Source organism: Oncorhynchus keta, unplaced genomic scaffold (genome assembly GCF_023373465.1).
Source record: "Oncorhynchus keta strain PuntledgeMale-10-30-2019 unplaced genomic scaffold, Oket_V2 Un_contig_145_pilon_pilon, whole genome shotgun sequence".
NCBI lineage: Eukaryota > Metazoa > Chordata > Actinopteri > Salmoniformes > Salmonidae > Oncorhynchus > Oncorhynchus keta.
In genome coordinates, this window is record NW_026278847.1 from 99,062 (window position 1) to 114,950 (window position 15,889).

The 15,889-nt window shown below is 50.4% G+C and overlaps 1 protein-coding gene and 2 long non-coding RNA genes across 12 annotated transcripts in view; 1 reads left to right on the top strand and 2 right to left on the bottom strand.

Moving 5' to 3' along the window:
• Positions 1-14,540, bottom strand: part of oat (ornithine aminotransferase) — a 29,199-nt gene extending 14,659 nt beyond the window's left edge. Inside the window, exons 1-8 of one of the 6 annotated variants that reach the window (XM_052501868.1) lie at positions 14,288-14,540; positions 11,891-12,115; positions 7,840-7,935; positions 7,137-7,264; positions 4,083-4,205; positions 3,322-3,342; positions 3,134-3,241; positions 127-240 (exon numbers count right to left, since the gene is read on the bottom strand). In XM_052501868.1, coding sequence (XP_052357828.1) covers positions 127-240; positions 3,134-3,241; positions 3,322-3,342; positions 4,083-4,205; positions 7,137-7,264; positions 7,840-7,935; positions 11,891-12,115; positions 14,288-14,492 — 1,020 coding nt within the window. In that variant the 5' untranslated portion in view covers positions 14,493-14,540. Of the gene's footprint in view, positions 1-126; positions 241-3,133; positions 3,263-3,321; positions 3,343-3,401; positions 3,423-3,481; positions 3,503-3,561; positions 3,583-3,689; positions 3,711-4,082; positions 4,206-7,136; positions 7,265-7,839; positions 7,936-11,890; positions 12,116-14,287 lie in introns of all 6 variants that reach the window. The other 5 variants (XM_052501869.1, XM_052501870.1, XM_052501871.1 and 2 more) reach the window with 5 other exon arrangements.
• Positions 4,213-7,039, top strand: LOC127918601 (uncharacterized). 3 transcript variants are annotated; one of them, XR_008100534.1, is made up of 6 exons: positions 4,213-4,900; positions 5,401-5,976; positions 6,101-6,152; positions 6,241-6,608; positions 6,661-6,723; positions 6,783-7,039. It is a non-coding gene; the product is annotated as an uncharacterized LOC127918601 (long non-coding RNA). The 3 variants fall into 3 exon arrangements; XR_008100536.1 differs by lacking the exon at positions 6,101-6,152 and having other exon boundaries at positions 5,401-5,987; positions 6,444-6,723; XR_008100535.1 differs by lacking the exon at positions 6,101-6,152 and having other exon boundaries at positions 6,241-6,723.
• LOC127918603 (uncharacterized) lies at positions 7,946-11,881 on the bottom strand. 3 transcript variants are annotated; one of them, XR_008100540.1, is made up of 5 exons: positions 11,694-11,881; positions 10,534-11,621; positions 10,073-10,144; positions 8,770-8,841; positions 7,946-8,333 (listed from the first exon to the last, which is right to left on the bottom strand). It is a non-coding gene; the product is annotated as an uncharacterized LOC127918603 (long non-coding RNA). The 3 variants fall into 3 exon arrangements; XR_008100539.1 differs by having other exon boundaries at positions 7,946-8,369; XR_008100538.1 differs by lacking the exon at positions 7,946-8,333 and having other exon boundaries at positions 8,536-8,913.
• Positions 14,541-15,889: the final 1,349 nt, after the last annotated feature.

Genomic DNA, 15,889 nt, shown 5'->3' on the forward strand with positions numbered 1-15,889 from the left:
CTGAATATGTCCATAGCTAAATAACTAACTAGCTGAATATGTCCATAGCTAAATAACTAACTAGCTGAATATGTCCATAGCTAAATAACTAACTAGCTGAATAACTAAAAGCTAGCTACCACGTACCTCTAGAGCTGCCATGGCAACGCCACAGGCCAGAGGGTTTCCTCCGTACGTAGAGCCGTGCTCTCCAGGCTTGATGGTCAGCATCACCTCATCATCACACAGCACCGCAGACACCTGGCAGGACAAGGTATATATCAGAGACTGACATGGCCCAGTCACAACAGACACCTGGCAGGACAAGGTATATATAAGAGACTGACATGGCCCAGTCACAACAGACACCTGGCAGGACGAGGTATATATCAGAGACTGACATGGCCCAGTCACAACAGACACCTGGCAGGACAAGGTATATATCAGAGACTGACATGACCCAGTCCCAACAGACACCTGGCATGACAAGGTATATATCAGAGACTGACATGGCCCAGTCACAACAGACACCTGGCAGGACAAGGTATATATCAGAGACTGACATGACCCAGTCCCAACAGACACCTTGCATGACACGGTATATATCAGAGACTGACATGGCCCAGTCAACAGACACCTGGCAGGACAAGGTATATATCAGAGACTGACATGGCCCAGTCCCAACAGACACCTGGCAGGACAAGGTATATATCAGAGACTGACATGACCCAGTCACAACATGGCCCAGTCACAACAGACACCTGGCATGACAAGGTATATATCAGAGACTGACATGGCCCAGTCCCAACAGACACCTGGCATGACAAGGTATATATCAGAGACTGACATGGCCCAGTCACAACAGACACCTGGCAGGACAAGGTTTATATCAGAGACTGACATGACCCAGTCACAACATGGCCCAGTCACAACAGACACCTGGCAGGACAAGGTTTATATCAGAGACTGACATGACCCAGTCACAACATGGCCCAGTCACAACAGACACCTGGCAGGACGAGGTATATATCAGAGACTGACATGGCCCAGTCCCAACAGACACCTGGCATGACAAGGTATATCAGAGACTGACATGGCCCAGTCACAACAGACACCTGGCAGAATAAGGTATATATCAGAGACTGACATGATCCAGTCCCAACAGACACCTGGCATGACAAGGTATATATCAGAGACTGACATGGCCCAGTCACAACAGACACCTGGCAGGACAAGGTATATCAGAGACTGACATGGCCCAGTCACAACAGACACCTGGCAGAATAAGGTATATATCAGAGACTGACATGACCCAGTCACAACATGGCCCAGTCCCAACAGACACCTGGCATGACAAGGTATATCAGAGACTGACATGGCCCAGTCACAACAGACACCTGGCATGACAAGGTATATATCAGAGACTGACATGGCCCAGTCACAACAGACACCTGGCAGGACAAGGTATATCAGAGACTGACATGGCCCAGTCACAACAGACACCTGGCAGAATAAGGTATATATCAGAGACTGACATGACCCAGTCCCAACAGACACCTGGCATGACAAGGTATATATCAGAGACTGACATGGCCCAGTCCCAACAGACACCTGGCAGGACAAGGTATATATCAGAGACTGACATGACCCAGTCACAACATGGCCCAGTCCCAACAGACACCTGGCATGACAAGGTATATCAGAGACTGACATGGCCCAGTCACAACAGACACCTGGCATGACAAGGTATATATCAGAGACTGACATGGCCCAGTCACAACAGACACCTGGCAGGACAAGGTATATCAGAGACTGACATGGCCCAGTCACAACAGACACCTGGCAGAATAAGGTATATATCAGAGACTGACATGACCCAGTCCCAACAGACACCTGGCATGACAAGGTATATATCAGAGACTGACATGGCCCAGTCACAACAGACACCTGGCAGAATAAGGTATATATCAGAGACTGACATGATCCAGTCCCAACAGACACCTGGCATGACAAGGTATATATCAGAGACTGACATGACCCAGTCCCAACAGACACCTGGCATGACAAGGTATATATCAGAGACTGACATGACCCAGTCCCAACAGACACCTGGCATGACAAGGTATATATCAGAGACTGACATGACCCAGTCCCAACATGAACCAGTCTCAACAGTCCCAACATGACCCAACAGTCCCAACATGACCCAGTCCCAACAGTCCCAACATGACCCAGTCCCAACAGTCCCAACAGTCCCAACATGACCCAGTCCCAACATGACCCAGTCCCAACATATATATATATATATATATGCCATTTAGCAGACGCTTTTATCCAAAGCGACTTACAGTCATGTGTGCATACATTCTACGTATGGGTGGTCCCGGGAATCGAACCCACTACCCTGGCGTTACAAGCGCCATGCTCTACCAACTGAGCCACAGATGAACCAGTCCCAACATGAACCAGTCCCAACAGTCCCAACATGACCCAGTCCCAACAGTCCCAACATGACCCAGTCCCAACAGTCCCAACATGACCCAGTCCTAACAGTCCCAACATGACCCAGTCCCAACAGTCCCAACATGACCCAGTCCCAACAGTCCCAACATGACCCAGTCCCAACATGACCCAGTCCCCCAGTCCCAACATGACCCAGTCCCAACATGACCCAGTCCCAACATGACCCAGTCCCAACATGACCCAGTCCCAACATGCCCCAGTCCCAACAGTCCCAACATGACCCAGTCCCAACAGTCCCAACATGACCCAGTCCCAACAGTCAGTCCCAACATGACCCAGTCCCAACATGACCCAGTCCCAACATGACCCAGTCCCAACATGACCCAGTCCCAACAGTCACAACATGACCCAGTCCCAACAGTCACAACATGACCCAGTCCCAACAGTCCCAACAGTCCCAACATGACCCAGTCCCAACAGTCCCAACATGACCCAGTCCCAACAGTCCCAACAAGGCTGAATAAGCAGTGGAGTCACAAAAGGAAGTGAATTAAACCATGAATATTCATGTATTTAATGAGACCCATCCCATAATAAATTATTAGACAGCATTTTAATTCAGTCAATCAAAAAACGAGGAGCACAACAACATTGCAGAGAACGTAGTGTAACAGTGTTGTGTTTTACTCACAGGGTAGACGCCTCCTGACAGAGCCTTTCCCAGGATCACGATATCAGGACGTACTTCCTCATGGTCCACGGCCAGCCGTCTGCCTGTACGGGCCAGTCCAGTCTGCACCTCATCGGCTATGAACAGCACCTAAACATGGGAACAGACAGTAGAGTCTATGTCTGACTGGGCCTCTACATTACAGCCACCTCGTCGGCTATGAACAGCACCTAAACATGGGAACAGACAGTAGAGTCTATGTCTGACTGGGCCTCTACATTACAGCCACCTCGTCGGCTATGAACAGCACCTAAACATGGGAACAGACAGTAGAGTCTATGTCTGACTGGGCCTCTACATTACAGCCACCTCGTCGGCTATGAACAGCACCTAAACATGGGAACAGACAGTAGAGTCTATGTCTGACTGGGCCTCTACATTACAGCCACCTCGTCGGCTATGAACAGCACCTAAACATGGGAACAGACAGTACAGTCTCACCTGTCTATGAACAGCACCTAAACATGGGAACAGACAGTAGAGTCTATGTCTGACTGGGCCTCTACATTACAGCCACCTCGTCGGCTATGAACAGCACCTAAACATGGGAACAGACAGTAGAGTCTATGTCTGACTGGGCCTCTACATTACAGCCACCTCATTGGCTATGAACAGCACCTAAACACCATGCAGAAGGAGATATTCAATCACATTTCAACGTTTTATAATAACCTGGTCTCTAGACCCAAACACAGGGAAGCACAGTAACAAGGAAAAAGCTATATCAGTATTTATTTATTTGTTTATTTTATTTATTTATTTGTTTTACAACAATAAAACATTGACAAACGGACAGATGGAACAATCAACCAAAAGTGTCTGTTTCCAAAAGACACAAAAATATCAACCGTTGATTCTCAAGGCCTTTTTTTTTTTTTTTGTGTCGACGCCCGAAACGTCTCGTACTCACGTTGTTCCGAGTGCAGAGTTGTCTGACCGTGGTGAGGTATCCGGGGTCAGGGACCACGACCCCAGCCTCTCCCTGGATAGGCTCCACCATGAAGGCTGCTACGTTAGGGTCCTGGAGAGCTTTCTGGGAACAACCATCAGCACACAGTCAGTGATAACAGATCACATCTCATCAATGGATTTTACAGTGGTGAGGTATCCGGGGTCAGGGGTCACGACCCCAGTGGTGGAGACTCTCCTGTGTATACTGACTCAATATGGCCCATTTCCCCAGACCAAGACTTCGTCTGGACTGAGCATGCTCAAACAGGACTAGGCCTGATCTGGCTCCAGGAAACTGGAGAGAGATAACATCAAGGTTCAGTATTATAGAGGTTCAGGAAACTGGCCTGTAGAGAGGTAACATTAAGGTTCAGTATTATAGAGGTTCAGGAAACTGGCCTGTAGAGAGGTAACATTAAGGTTCAGTATTATAGAGGAACAGGAAACTGGCCTGTAGAGAGGTAACATTAAGGTTCAGGAAACTGGCCTGTAGAGAGGTAACATTAAGGTTCAGTATTATAGAGGTTCAGGAAACTGGCCTGTAGAGAGGTAACATTAAGGTTCAGTATTATAGAGGAACAGGAAACTGGCCTGTAGAGAGGTAACATTAAGGTTCAGGAAACTGGCCTGTAGAGAGGTAACATTAAGGTTCAGTATTATAGAGGTTCAGGAAACTGGCCTGTAGAGAGGTAACATCAAGGTTCAGGAAACTGGCCTGTAGAGAGGTAACATTAAGGTTCAGTATTATTGAGGAACAGGAAACTGGCCTGTAGAGAGGTAACATTAAGGTTCAGGAAACTGGCCTGTAGAGAGGTAACATTGAGGTTCAGTATTATAGAGGTTCAGGAAACTGGCCTGTAGAGAGGTAGCATCAAGGTTCAGGAAACTGGCCTGTAGAGAGGTAACATCAAGGTTCAGGAAACTGGCCTGTAGAGGGGTAACATTAAGGTTCAGGTTCAGGAAACTGGCCTGTAGAGAGGTAACATTAAGGTTCAGTATTATAGAGGTTCAGGAAACTGGCCTGTGGTAACATTAAGGTTCAAGGAAACTGGCCTGTAGAGAGGTAACATTAAGGTTCAGTATTATAGAGGTTCAGGAAACTGGCCTGTAGAGAGGTAACAGGTCAAGGTTCAGGAAACTGGCCTGTAGAGAGGTAACATTAAGGTTCAGGAAACTGGCCTGTAGAGAGGTAACATTAAGGTTCAGTATTATAGAGGTTCAGGAAACTGGCCTGTAGAGAGGTAACATTAAGGTTCAGGAAACTGGCCTGTAGAGAGGTAACATTAAGGTTCAGTATTATAGAGGTTCAGGAAACTGGCCTGTAGAGAGGTAACATCAAGGTTCAGGAAACTGGCCTGTAGAGAGGTAACATTAAGGTTCAGGAAACTGGCCTGTAGAGAGGTAACATTAAGGTTCAGTATTATAGAGGTTCAGGAAACTGGCCTGTAGAGAGGTAACATTAAGGTTCAGTATTATAGAGGTTCAGGAAACTGGCCTGTAGAGAGGTAACATTAAGGTTCAGTATTATAGAGGTTCAGGAAACTGGCCTGTAGAGAGGTAACATTAAGGTTCAGTATTATAGAGGTTCAGGAAACTGGCCTGTAGAGAGGTAACATTAAGGTTCAGGAAACTGGCCTGTAGAGAGGTAACATTAAGGTTCAGTATTATAGAGGTTCAGGAAACTGGCCTGTAGAGAGGTAACATTAAGGTTCAGTATTATAGAGGAACAGGAAACTGGCCTGTAGAGAGGTAACATTAAGGTTCAGTATTATAGAGGTTCAGGAAACTGGCCTGTAGAGAGGTAACATTAAGGTTCAGTATTATAGAGGTTCAGGAAACTGGCCTGTAGAGAGGTAACATTAAGGTTCAGGAAACTGGCCTGTAGAGAGGTAACATTAAGGTTCAGTATTATAGAGGAACAGGAAACTGGCCTGTAGAGAGGTAACATCAAGGTTCAGGAAACTGGCCCGTAGAGAGGTAGCATCAAGGTTCAGTATTATAGAGGAACAGGAAACTGGCCTGTAGAGAGGTAACATTAAGGTTCAGTATTATAGAGGAACAGGAAACTGGCCTGTAGAGAGGTAACATTAAGGTTCATGAAACTGGCCTGTAGAGAGGTAACATTAAGGTTCAGTATTATAGAGGTTCAGGAAACTGGCCTGTAGAGAGGTAACATTAAGGTTCAGGAAACTGGCCTGTAGAGAGGTAACATCAAGGTTCAGTATTATAGAGGTTCAGGAAACTGGCCTGTAGAGAGGTAACATTAAGGTTCAGTATTATAGAGGTTCAGGAAACTGGCCTGTAGAGAGGTAACATCAAGGTTCAGGAAACTGGCCTGTAGAGAGGTAACATTAAGGTTCAGTATTATAGAGGTTCAGGAAACTGGCCTGTAGAGAGGTAGCATCAAGGTTCAGGAAACTGGCCTGTAGAGAGGTAACATTAAGGTTCAGTATTATAGAGGTTCAGGAAACTGGCCTGTAGAGAGGTAACATCAAGGTTCAGTATTATTGAGGAACAGGAAACTGGCCTGTAGAGAGGTAACATTAAGGTTCAGTATTATAGAGGTTCAGGAAACTGGCCTGTAGAGAGGTAACATTAAGGTTCAGGAAACTGGCCTGTAGAGAGGTAACATTAAGGTTCAGGAAACTGGCCTGTAGAGGTTCAGGAAACTGGCCTGTAGAGAGGTAACATTAAGGTTCAGTATTATAGAGGTTCAGGAAACTGGCCTGTAGAGGGGTAACATTAAGGTCAGGAAACTGGCCTGTAGAGAGGTAGCATTAAGGTTCAGTATTATAGAGGTTCAGGAAACTGGCCTGTAGAGAGGTAACATTAAGGTTCAGGAAACTGGCCTGTAGAGAGGTAACATTAAGGTTCAGTATTATAGAGGTTCAGGAAACTGGCCTGTAGAGAGGTAACATTAAGGTTCAGTAACATCAAGGTTCAGGAAACTGGCCTGTAGAGAGGTAACATTAAGGTTCAGTATTATAGAGGATGTGGTCATGTCAGCACGTACCTCCAGAGCAGGGATGTCGTTGTAGGGGATGAGCCCAAAGCCGGGCATGAAGGGACCGAAGCCCTCGTAACTGCTGGGATCTGTCGAGCTCGAGATGGCGGCCATGGTTCTCCCCCAGAAGTTACCATCTACAGGAGGAGAGGTTCGCCACAGTACAATTAGTATCCTTCTTCTATGGAGTTCACCGCACAGAGTTCCAATGCATTCTGCCACGTGAGGGAACTAAATGAACTAGAACACGATTACAGGAATATGCCATTCAAAATAACATTTGTAACAAATATAGCTGCAAGCAGCCATGCCGGGGTTCAAGCACTACTGCACCGCCATTACAATGGTTGTACTGCACTATAAAAAGGTGTATTTCAGGAATGCACAGCTAGGATAGACAGACAAACGCCCCGTATCTCAGGACATGATGGGAACCCCCCCCGTATCTCAGGACATGATGGGAAACCCCCCCCGCCCCGTATCTCAGGACATGATGGGAACCCCCCCCGTATCTCAGGACATGATGGGAAACCCCGCCCCGTATCTCAGGACATGTACCCCGTATCTCAGGACATGATGGGAACCACCCCCCCGCCCCGTATCCCAGGACATGATGGGCCCCGTATCTCAGGACATGATGGGAACCACCCCCCCATGTATCTCAGGACATGATGGAACCCCCCACAGAAAAAGGTGCTGTATATCGACTTACTTGCAAAGACGATTTTGGCCTGATTCTTGGGAACTCCCTTCACAGTGTAGGCCCACTTACGGGCCAGCTTACAGGCCGTCTCTCCTCCCTCCACACCTGGTCCACAAAGAGGGGAAGAACATTAATGTCACTATACTTTAGTATTGACATGTTGTGTACCACGGACCTCCACAGCAGATCGACATGTCAGACCGCTAGTGAGCAGTCTCTCCATCAGGCCTCCTAACCTGTGTTCATGGGCAGGTCATATCAGGCCTCCTAACCTGTGTTCATGGACAGTACATATCAGACCTCCTAACCTATCAGACCTCCTAACCTATCAGGCCTCCTAATCTATCAGGCCTCCTAACCTGTGTTCATGGACAGGTCATATCAGGCCTCCTAACCTGTGTTCATGGGCAGGTCATATCAGGCCTCCTAACCTGTGTTCATGGGCAGGTCATATCAGGCCTCCTAACCTGTGTTCATGGGCAGGTCATATCAGGCCTCCTAACCTGTGTTCATGGGCAGGTCATATCAGGCCTCCTAACCTGTGTTCATGGGCAGTACATATCAGGCCTCCTAACATGTGTTCATGGGCAGTACATATCAGGCCTCCTAACCTATCAGGCCTCCTAACCTGTGTTCATGGGCAGTACATATCAGGCCTCCTAACCTGTGTTCATAGCAGGCCTCCTAACCTGTGTTCATGGGCAGTACATATCAGGCCTCCTAACCTGTGTTCATGGCCAGTACATATCAGGCCTCCTAACATGTGTTCATGGGCATGTCATATTAGGCCTCCTAACCTGTGTTCATGGGCAGGTCATATCAGGCCTCCTAACCTATCAGGCCTCCTAACCTATCAGGCCTCCTAACCTGTGTTCATGGGCAGGTCATATCAGGCCTCCTAACCTGTGTTCATGGACAGGTCATAGCAGGCCTCCTAACCTGTGTTCATGGGCAGTATATATCAGGCCTCCTAACCTGTGTTCATGGGCAGTATATATCAGGCCTCCTAACCTGTGTTCATGGGCAGGTCATATCAGGCCTCCTAACCTGTGTTCATGGGCAGGTCATATCAGGCCTCCTAACCTATCAGGCCTCCTAACCTATCAGGCCTCCTAACCTAGCAGGCCTCCTAACCTATCAGGCCTCCTAACCTGTGTTCATGGGCAGGTCATAGCAGGCCTCCTAACCTGTGTTCATGGGCAGTATATATCAGGCCTCCTAACCTGTGTTCATGGGCAGGTCATAGCAGGCCTCCTAACCTGTGTTCATGGGCAGTATATATCAGGCCTCCTAACCTGTGTTCATGGGCAGTACATATCAGGCCTCCTAACATGTGTTCATGGGCATGTCATATTAGGCCTCCTAATCTATCAGGCCTCCAAACCTATCAGGCCTCCTAACCTATCAGGCCTCCTAACCTGTGTTCATGGACAGTATATATCTGGCCTCCTAACCTGTGTTCATGGGCAGTAGGCCTGTTCATGGGCAGGTCATAGCAGGCCTCCTAACCTGTGTTCATGGGCAGTATATATCAGGCCTCCTAACCTGTGTTCATGGGCAGGTCATAGCAGGCCTCCTAACCTGTGTTCATGGGCAGGTCATATCAGGCCTCCTAACCTGTGTTCATGGGCAGGTCATATCAGGCCTCCTAATCTATCAGGCCTCCTAACCTATCAGGCCTCCTAACCTGTGTTCATGGGCGGTCATATCAGGCCTCCTAACCTGTGTTCATGGGCAGGTCATATCAGGCCTCCTAACCTATCAGGCCTCCTAACCTGTGTTCATGGGCAGGTCATATCAGGCCTCCTAACCTGTGTTCATGGGCAGGTCATATCAGGCCTCCTAACCTGTGTTCATGGGCAGGTCATATCAGGCCTCCTAACCTGTGTTCATGGGCAGGTCATATCAGGCCTCTAACCTAACCTATCAGGCCTCCTAACCTGTGTTCATGGGCAGGTCATAGCAGGCCTCCTAACCTATCAGGCCTCCTAACCTGTGTTCATGGGCAGGTCATATCAGGCCTCCTAACCTGTGTTCATGGGCAGGTCATATCAGGCCTCCTAACCTGTGTTCATGGGCAGGTCATATCAGGCCTCTAACATGTGTTCATGGGCAGTACATATCAGGCCTCCTAACCTATCAGGCCTCCTAACCTATCAGGCCTCCTAACCTGTGTTCATGGGCAGGTCATATCAGGCCTCCTAACCTGTGTTCATGGACAGGTCATAGCAGGCCTCCTAACCTGTGTTCATGGGCAGTATATATCAGGCCTCCTAACCTGTGTTCATGGGCAGTATATATCAGGCCTCCTAACCTGTGTTCATGGGCAGGTCATATCAGGCCTCCTAACCTATCAGGCCTCCTAACCTATCAGGCCTCCTAACCTAGCAGGCCTCCTAACCTATCAGGCCTCCTAACCTGTGTTCATGGGCAGGTCATAGCAGGCCTCCTAACCTGTGTTCATGGGCAGTATATATCAGGCCTCCTAACCTGTGTTCATGGGCAGGTCATAGCAGGCCTCTAACCTGTGTTCATGGGCATGTCATATTAGGCCTCCTAATCTATCAGGCCTCCAAACCTATCAGGCCTCCTAACCTATCAGGCCTCCTAACCTGTGTTCATGGACAGTATATATCTGGCCTCCTAACCTGTGTTCATGGGCAGTAGGCCTGTTCATGGGCAGGTCATAGCAGGCCTCCTAACCTGTGTTCATGGGCAGTATATATCAGGCCTCCTAACCTGTGTTCATGGGCAGGTCATAGCAGGCCTCCTAACCTGTGTTCATGGGCAGGTCATATCAGGCCTCCTAACCTGTGTTCATGGGCAGGTCATATCAGGCCTCCTAATCTATCAGGCCTCCTAATCTATCAGGCCTCCTAACCTGTGTTCATGGGCGGTCATATCAGGCCTCCTAACCTGTGTTCATGGGCAGGTCATATCAGGCCTCCTAACCTATCAGGCCTCCTAACCTGTGTTCATGGGCAGGTCATATCAGGCCTCCTAACCTGTGTTCATGGGCAGGTCATATCAGGCCTCCTAACCTGTGTTCATGGGCAGGTCATATCAGGCCTCCTAACCTGTGTTCATGGGCAGGTCATATCAGGCCTCCTAACCTATCAGGCCTCCTAACCTGTGTTCATGGGCAGGTCATAGCAGGCCTCCTAACCTATCAGGCCTCCTAACCTGTGTTCATGGGCAGGTCATATCAGGCCTCCTAACCTGTGTTCATGGGCAGGTCATATCAGGCCTCCTAACCTGTGTTCATGGGCAGGTCATATCAGGCCTCCTAACCTATCAGGCCTCCTAACCTGTGTTCATGGGCAGGTCATAGCAGGCCTCCTAACCTATCAGGCCTCCTAACCTGTGTTCATGGGCAGGTCATATCAGGCCTCCTAACCTGTGTTCATGGGCAGGTCATATCAGGCCTCCTAACCTGTGTTCATGGGCAGGTCATATCAGGCCTCCTAACCTGTGTTCATGGGCAGGTCATATCAGGCCTCCTAACCTGTGTTCATGGGCAGGTCATATCAGGCCTCCTAACCTGTGTTCATGGACAGGTCATATCAGGCCTCCTAACCTGTGTTCATGGGCAGGTCATATCAGGCCTCCTAACCTATCAGGCCTCCTAACCTGTGTTCATGGGCAGGTCATATCAGGCCTCCTAACCTGTGTTCATGGGCAGGTCATATCAGGCCTCCTAACCTGTGTTCATGGGCAGGTCATATCAGGCCTCCTAACCTATCAGGCCTCCTAACCTGTGTTCATGGGCAGGTCATAGCAGGCCTCCTAACCTGTGTTCATGGGCAGGTCATATCAGGCCTCCTAACCTGTGTTCATGGGCAGGTCATATCAGGCCTCCTAACCTATCAGGCCTCCTAACCTGTGTTCATGGGCAGGTCATATCAGGCCTCCTAACCTGTGTTCATGGGCAGGTCATATCAGGCCTCCTAACCTGTGTTCATGGGCAGGTCATATCAGGCCTCCTAACCTGTGTTCATGGGCAGGTCATATCAGGCCTCCTAACCTGTGTTCATGGGCAGGTCATATCAGGCCTCCTAACCTGTGTTCATGGGCAGTACTTTGTCGTATCCAAACAGGGTGGTGATGTACTGCTCGTAGGCCCCCAGGATGTCGTTGTAGAAGGCCCTGGAGGTCAGGGTGAGCCTGGAGGCCTGGGCGTTCAGAGCAGCGATGATCTTGGGGTGACAGTGGCCCTGGTTCACTGCACTGTAGGCGCTCAGGAAGTCATAGTATCTGTTGCCCTCCACGTCCCACACATACAGACCTGGGGAGGAGACGAGACAGAGCAGAGGGGGGGGAGGTTGGGAACAGGTACTGGAAGCAAGCCTTGTCCCGAACCAGAACGGCCCATAGGGCAGGAGCCAGAGGCAGTTTGATATACAGTAGACAGGACACTAGTCTGTCAGGTACTGGAACCAAGCCTAGTCCAGAACCAGAACGGCCAGGCTCCTGCCCTGAGGCAGCTTGAGGTACGGTAGACAGGACACTAGTCTGTCAGGAGTCTACCGACAACGTCCCGACGCAGAGTCCACCGGCAATGTCCCGACGCAGAGTCCCAACGCAGAGTCCACCAGCAACGTCCCGACGCAGAGTCCCAACGCAGAGTCTACCGGTAACGTCCCGACGCAGAGTCCCAACGCAGAGTCTACAGACAACGTCCCGACGCAGAGTCCCAACGCAGAGTCCACCGGCAACGTCCTGACGCAGAGTCCCAATGCAGAGTCCACCGGCAACGTCCCGACGCAGAGTCCCAACGCAGAGTCCACCGGCAACGTCCTGACGCAGAGTCCCAACGCAGAGTCTACCGACAACGTCCCGACGCAGAGTCTACCGGCAACGTCCCGACGCAGAGTCCCAACGCAGAGTCTACCGGCAACGTCCCGACGCAGAGTCCCAACGCAGAGTCCACCGGCAACGTCCTGACGCAGAGTCCCAACGCAGAGTCTACCGACAACGTCCCGACGCAGAGTCTACCGGCAACGTCCCGACGCAGAGTCCCAACGCAGAGTCTACCGGCAACGTCCCGACGCAGAGTCTCAACGCAGAGTCAACAGGCAACGTCCCAACGCAGAGTCTACCGACAATGTCCCGACGCAGAGTCTACCGGCAACGTCCCGACGCAGAGTCTACCGGAAACGTCCCGACGCAGAGTCCCAACGCAGAGTCTACAGGCAACGTCCCGACGCAGAGTCTACCGACAACGTCCCGACGCAGAGTCTACCGGCAACGTCCCGACGCAGAGTCCCAACGCAGAGTCTACAGGCAACGTCCCGACGCAGAGTCTACCGACAACGTCCCGACGCAGAGTCTACCGGCAACGTCCCGACGCAGAGTCTACCGGCAACGTCCCGACGCAGAGTCTACCAGCAACGTCCCGACGCAGAGTCCCAACGCAGAGTCTACCGGAAACGTCCCGACGCAGAGTCCCAACGCAGAGTCTACAGGCAACATCCCGACGCAGAGTCCCAACGCAGAGTCTACAGGCAACGTCCCAGCGCAGAGTCTACCGGCAACGTCCCGACGCAGAGTCCCAACGCAGAGTCTACAGGCAACGTCCCGACGCAGAGTCTACCGACAACGTCCCGACGCAGAGTCTACCGACAACGTCCCGACGCAGAGTCTACCGGCAACGTCCCGACGCAGAGTCCCAACGCAGAGTCTACAGGCAACGTCCCGACGCAGAGTCTACCGGCAACGTCCCGACGCAGAGTCCCAACGCAGAGTCTACCGGCAACGTCCCGACGCAGAGTCTACCAGCAACGTCCCGACACAGAGTCTCAACGCAGAGTCAAAAGGCAACGTCCCAAAGCAGAGTCTACCGACAACGTCCCGACGCAGAGTCTACCGGCAACGTCCCGACGCAGAGTCCCAACGCAGAGTCTACCGGAAACGTCCCGACGCAGAGTCCCAACGCAGAGTCTACAGGCAACGTCCCAGCGCAGAGTCTACCGGCAACGTCCCGACGCAGAGTCTACCGACAACGTCCCGACGCAGAGTCTACCGACAACGTCCCGACGCAGAGTCTACCGACAACGTCCCGACGCAGAGTCCACCGACAACGTCCCGACGCAGAGTCCACCGACAACGTCCCGACGCAGAGTCCACCGACAACGTCCCGACGCAGAGTCTACAGGCAACGTCCCGACGCAGAGTCCACCGGCAACGTCCCGACGCAGAGTCCACCGGCAACGTCCCGACGCAGAGTCTACCGACAACGTCCCGACGCAGAGTCCACCGGCAACGTCCAGACGCAGAGTCTACTGACAACGTCCCGACGCAGAGTCTACCGGCAACGTCCCGACGCAGAGTCTACCGGCAACGTCCCGACGCAGAGTCTACAGGCAACGTCCCGACGCAGAGTCTACCGGCAACGTCCCGACGCAGAGTCCCGACGCAGAGTCTACCGACAACGCAGGATCTCTGTGGGCTCACTCACCCTTTCCTTTCTCCAGCGCCACAGGAAGTGGGTGGTAGTTGTGTGCTCCATACTTCTCCTCTCTGGCATACACCTCCTCGGCGGTGAGCGGTTGGTCCATCGTCAGTTTGGAGGCAGCGGTGGAGGCGGGGCGCGTCCCAGAGTGGACAGCTCTGGTCAGGGCCGGGGCAGCGCTCCTCAGGCTGTGGCTCAGTTTGGAAATCATCTTTGGAATTGGATTAATGTCTTCTACAGTCTGGAGAGGAGAGAGAGAGACCGAGAGAGACAGAGAGAGACAGAGAGAGAGAGAGAGAGAGAGAGAGAGACAGAGAGACAGAGAGACAGAGAGACAGAGAGACAGAGAGAGAGAGAGAGAGAGAGAGAGAGAGAGAGACAGAGAGAGAGGATATCACATGAAAGTATTCATTAAAACACTCATTTCCAAAACAATAACAAATATAATGATTAAAAAGAAGAGACAGAATTACAAACAACCGTAAATACATTCATATATATATATATTGACATCCTAAAAAGTGGCACTATCCTCTGCACCTTTCCCTAACCTTAAAAATCTACTTTTGACCTTAAAAAAATATATGTATTTCTTGCACATTTTACCTATCATTCACATAGATACACCTGTCCAGCAGTAGGGGGCAGAAGAGGCAGTGGAGTGGGTTCTCTTACTTGTGGAGTGGTTTCTCTTAATGAAAAGCTTCTTTTAAAAAAAAATGCTTTTAAAGCTACTTTTTCCCTTTGCTTGATCTCCAAGGGGAGGCTATTCCATAGACAAATGCCTGTATGGAAAAGCATGCTCCACGCAGTACAAGACAAACTCTGGTTCTGGTATTGTGACTGGTGTTGGCTATAGACCATATCAATGTGGGGGGGGTTCTCCATATGACCTGGGGCACGATCATCTAAGTTGTCAAACATGTAATGAAGTTTAAGATGGTCCACTCTGGACTCCAAAGGCAACAAGCCCACCTCCCAGAACTCCTGAACTCCTATGTGGGTCCTAGGGGGGCATTGCGAATAATGTTATCAGGTATATGCTCATGACCTGGATTCTCTTGTTCAGTTGTTTTGACAGCCCACTATACCAAGCAGAGTAGGCATAATCAAAATGGTACCGAATCATGGTTGAGACAAGCGGTTTCTTAACTTTGGATGTTAAAATATCTAGTGTTACGATAAAATAAAATAATTTGGTAGGTGGTGGGGTACAACCTGTCCTCATCCAACCCTGGATGGGTGGTGGGGTATAACCTGTCCTCATCCAACCCTGGCCACAAAGGGTGGTGGGTATAACCTGTCCTCATCCAACCCTGGCCACAAAGGGTGGTGGGTATAACCTGTCCTCATCCAACCCTGGCCACAAAGGGTGGTGGGTATAACCTGTCCTCATCCAACCCTGGCCACAAAGGGTGGTGGGTATAACCTGTCCTCATCCAACCCTGGCCACAAAGGGTGGTGGGTATAACCTGTCCTCATCCAACCCTGGATGTGTGGTGGGGTACAACCTGTCCTCATCCAACCCTGGCCACAAAGGGTGGTGGGTATAACCTGTCCTCATCCAACCTTGGCCACAAAGGGTGGTGGGTATAACCTGTCCTCATC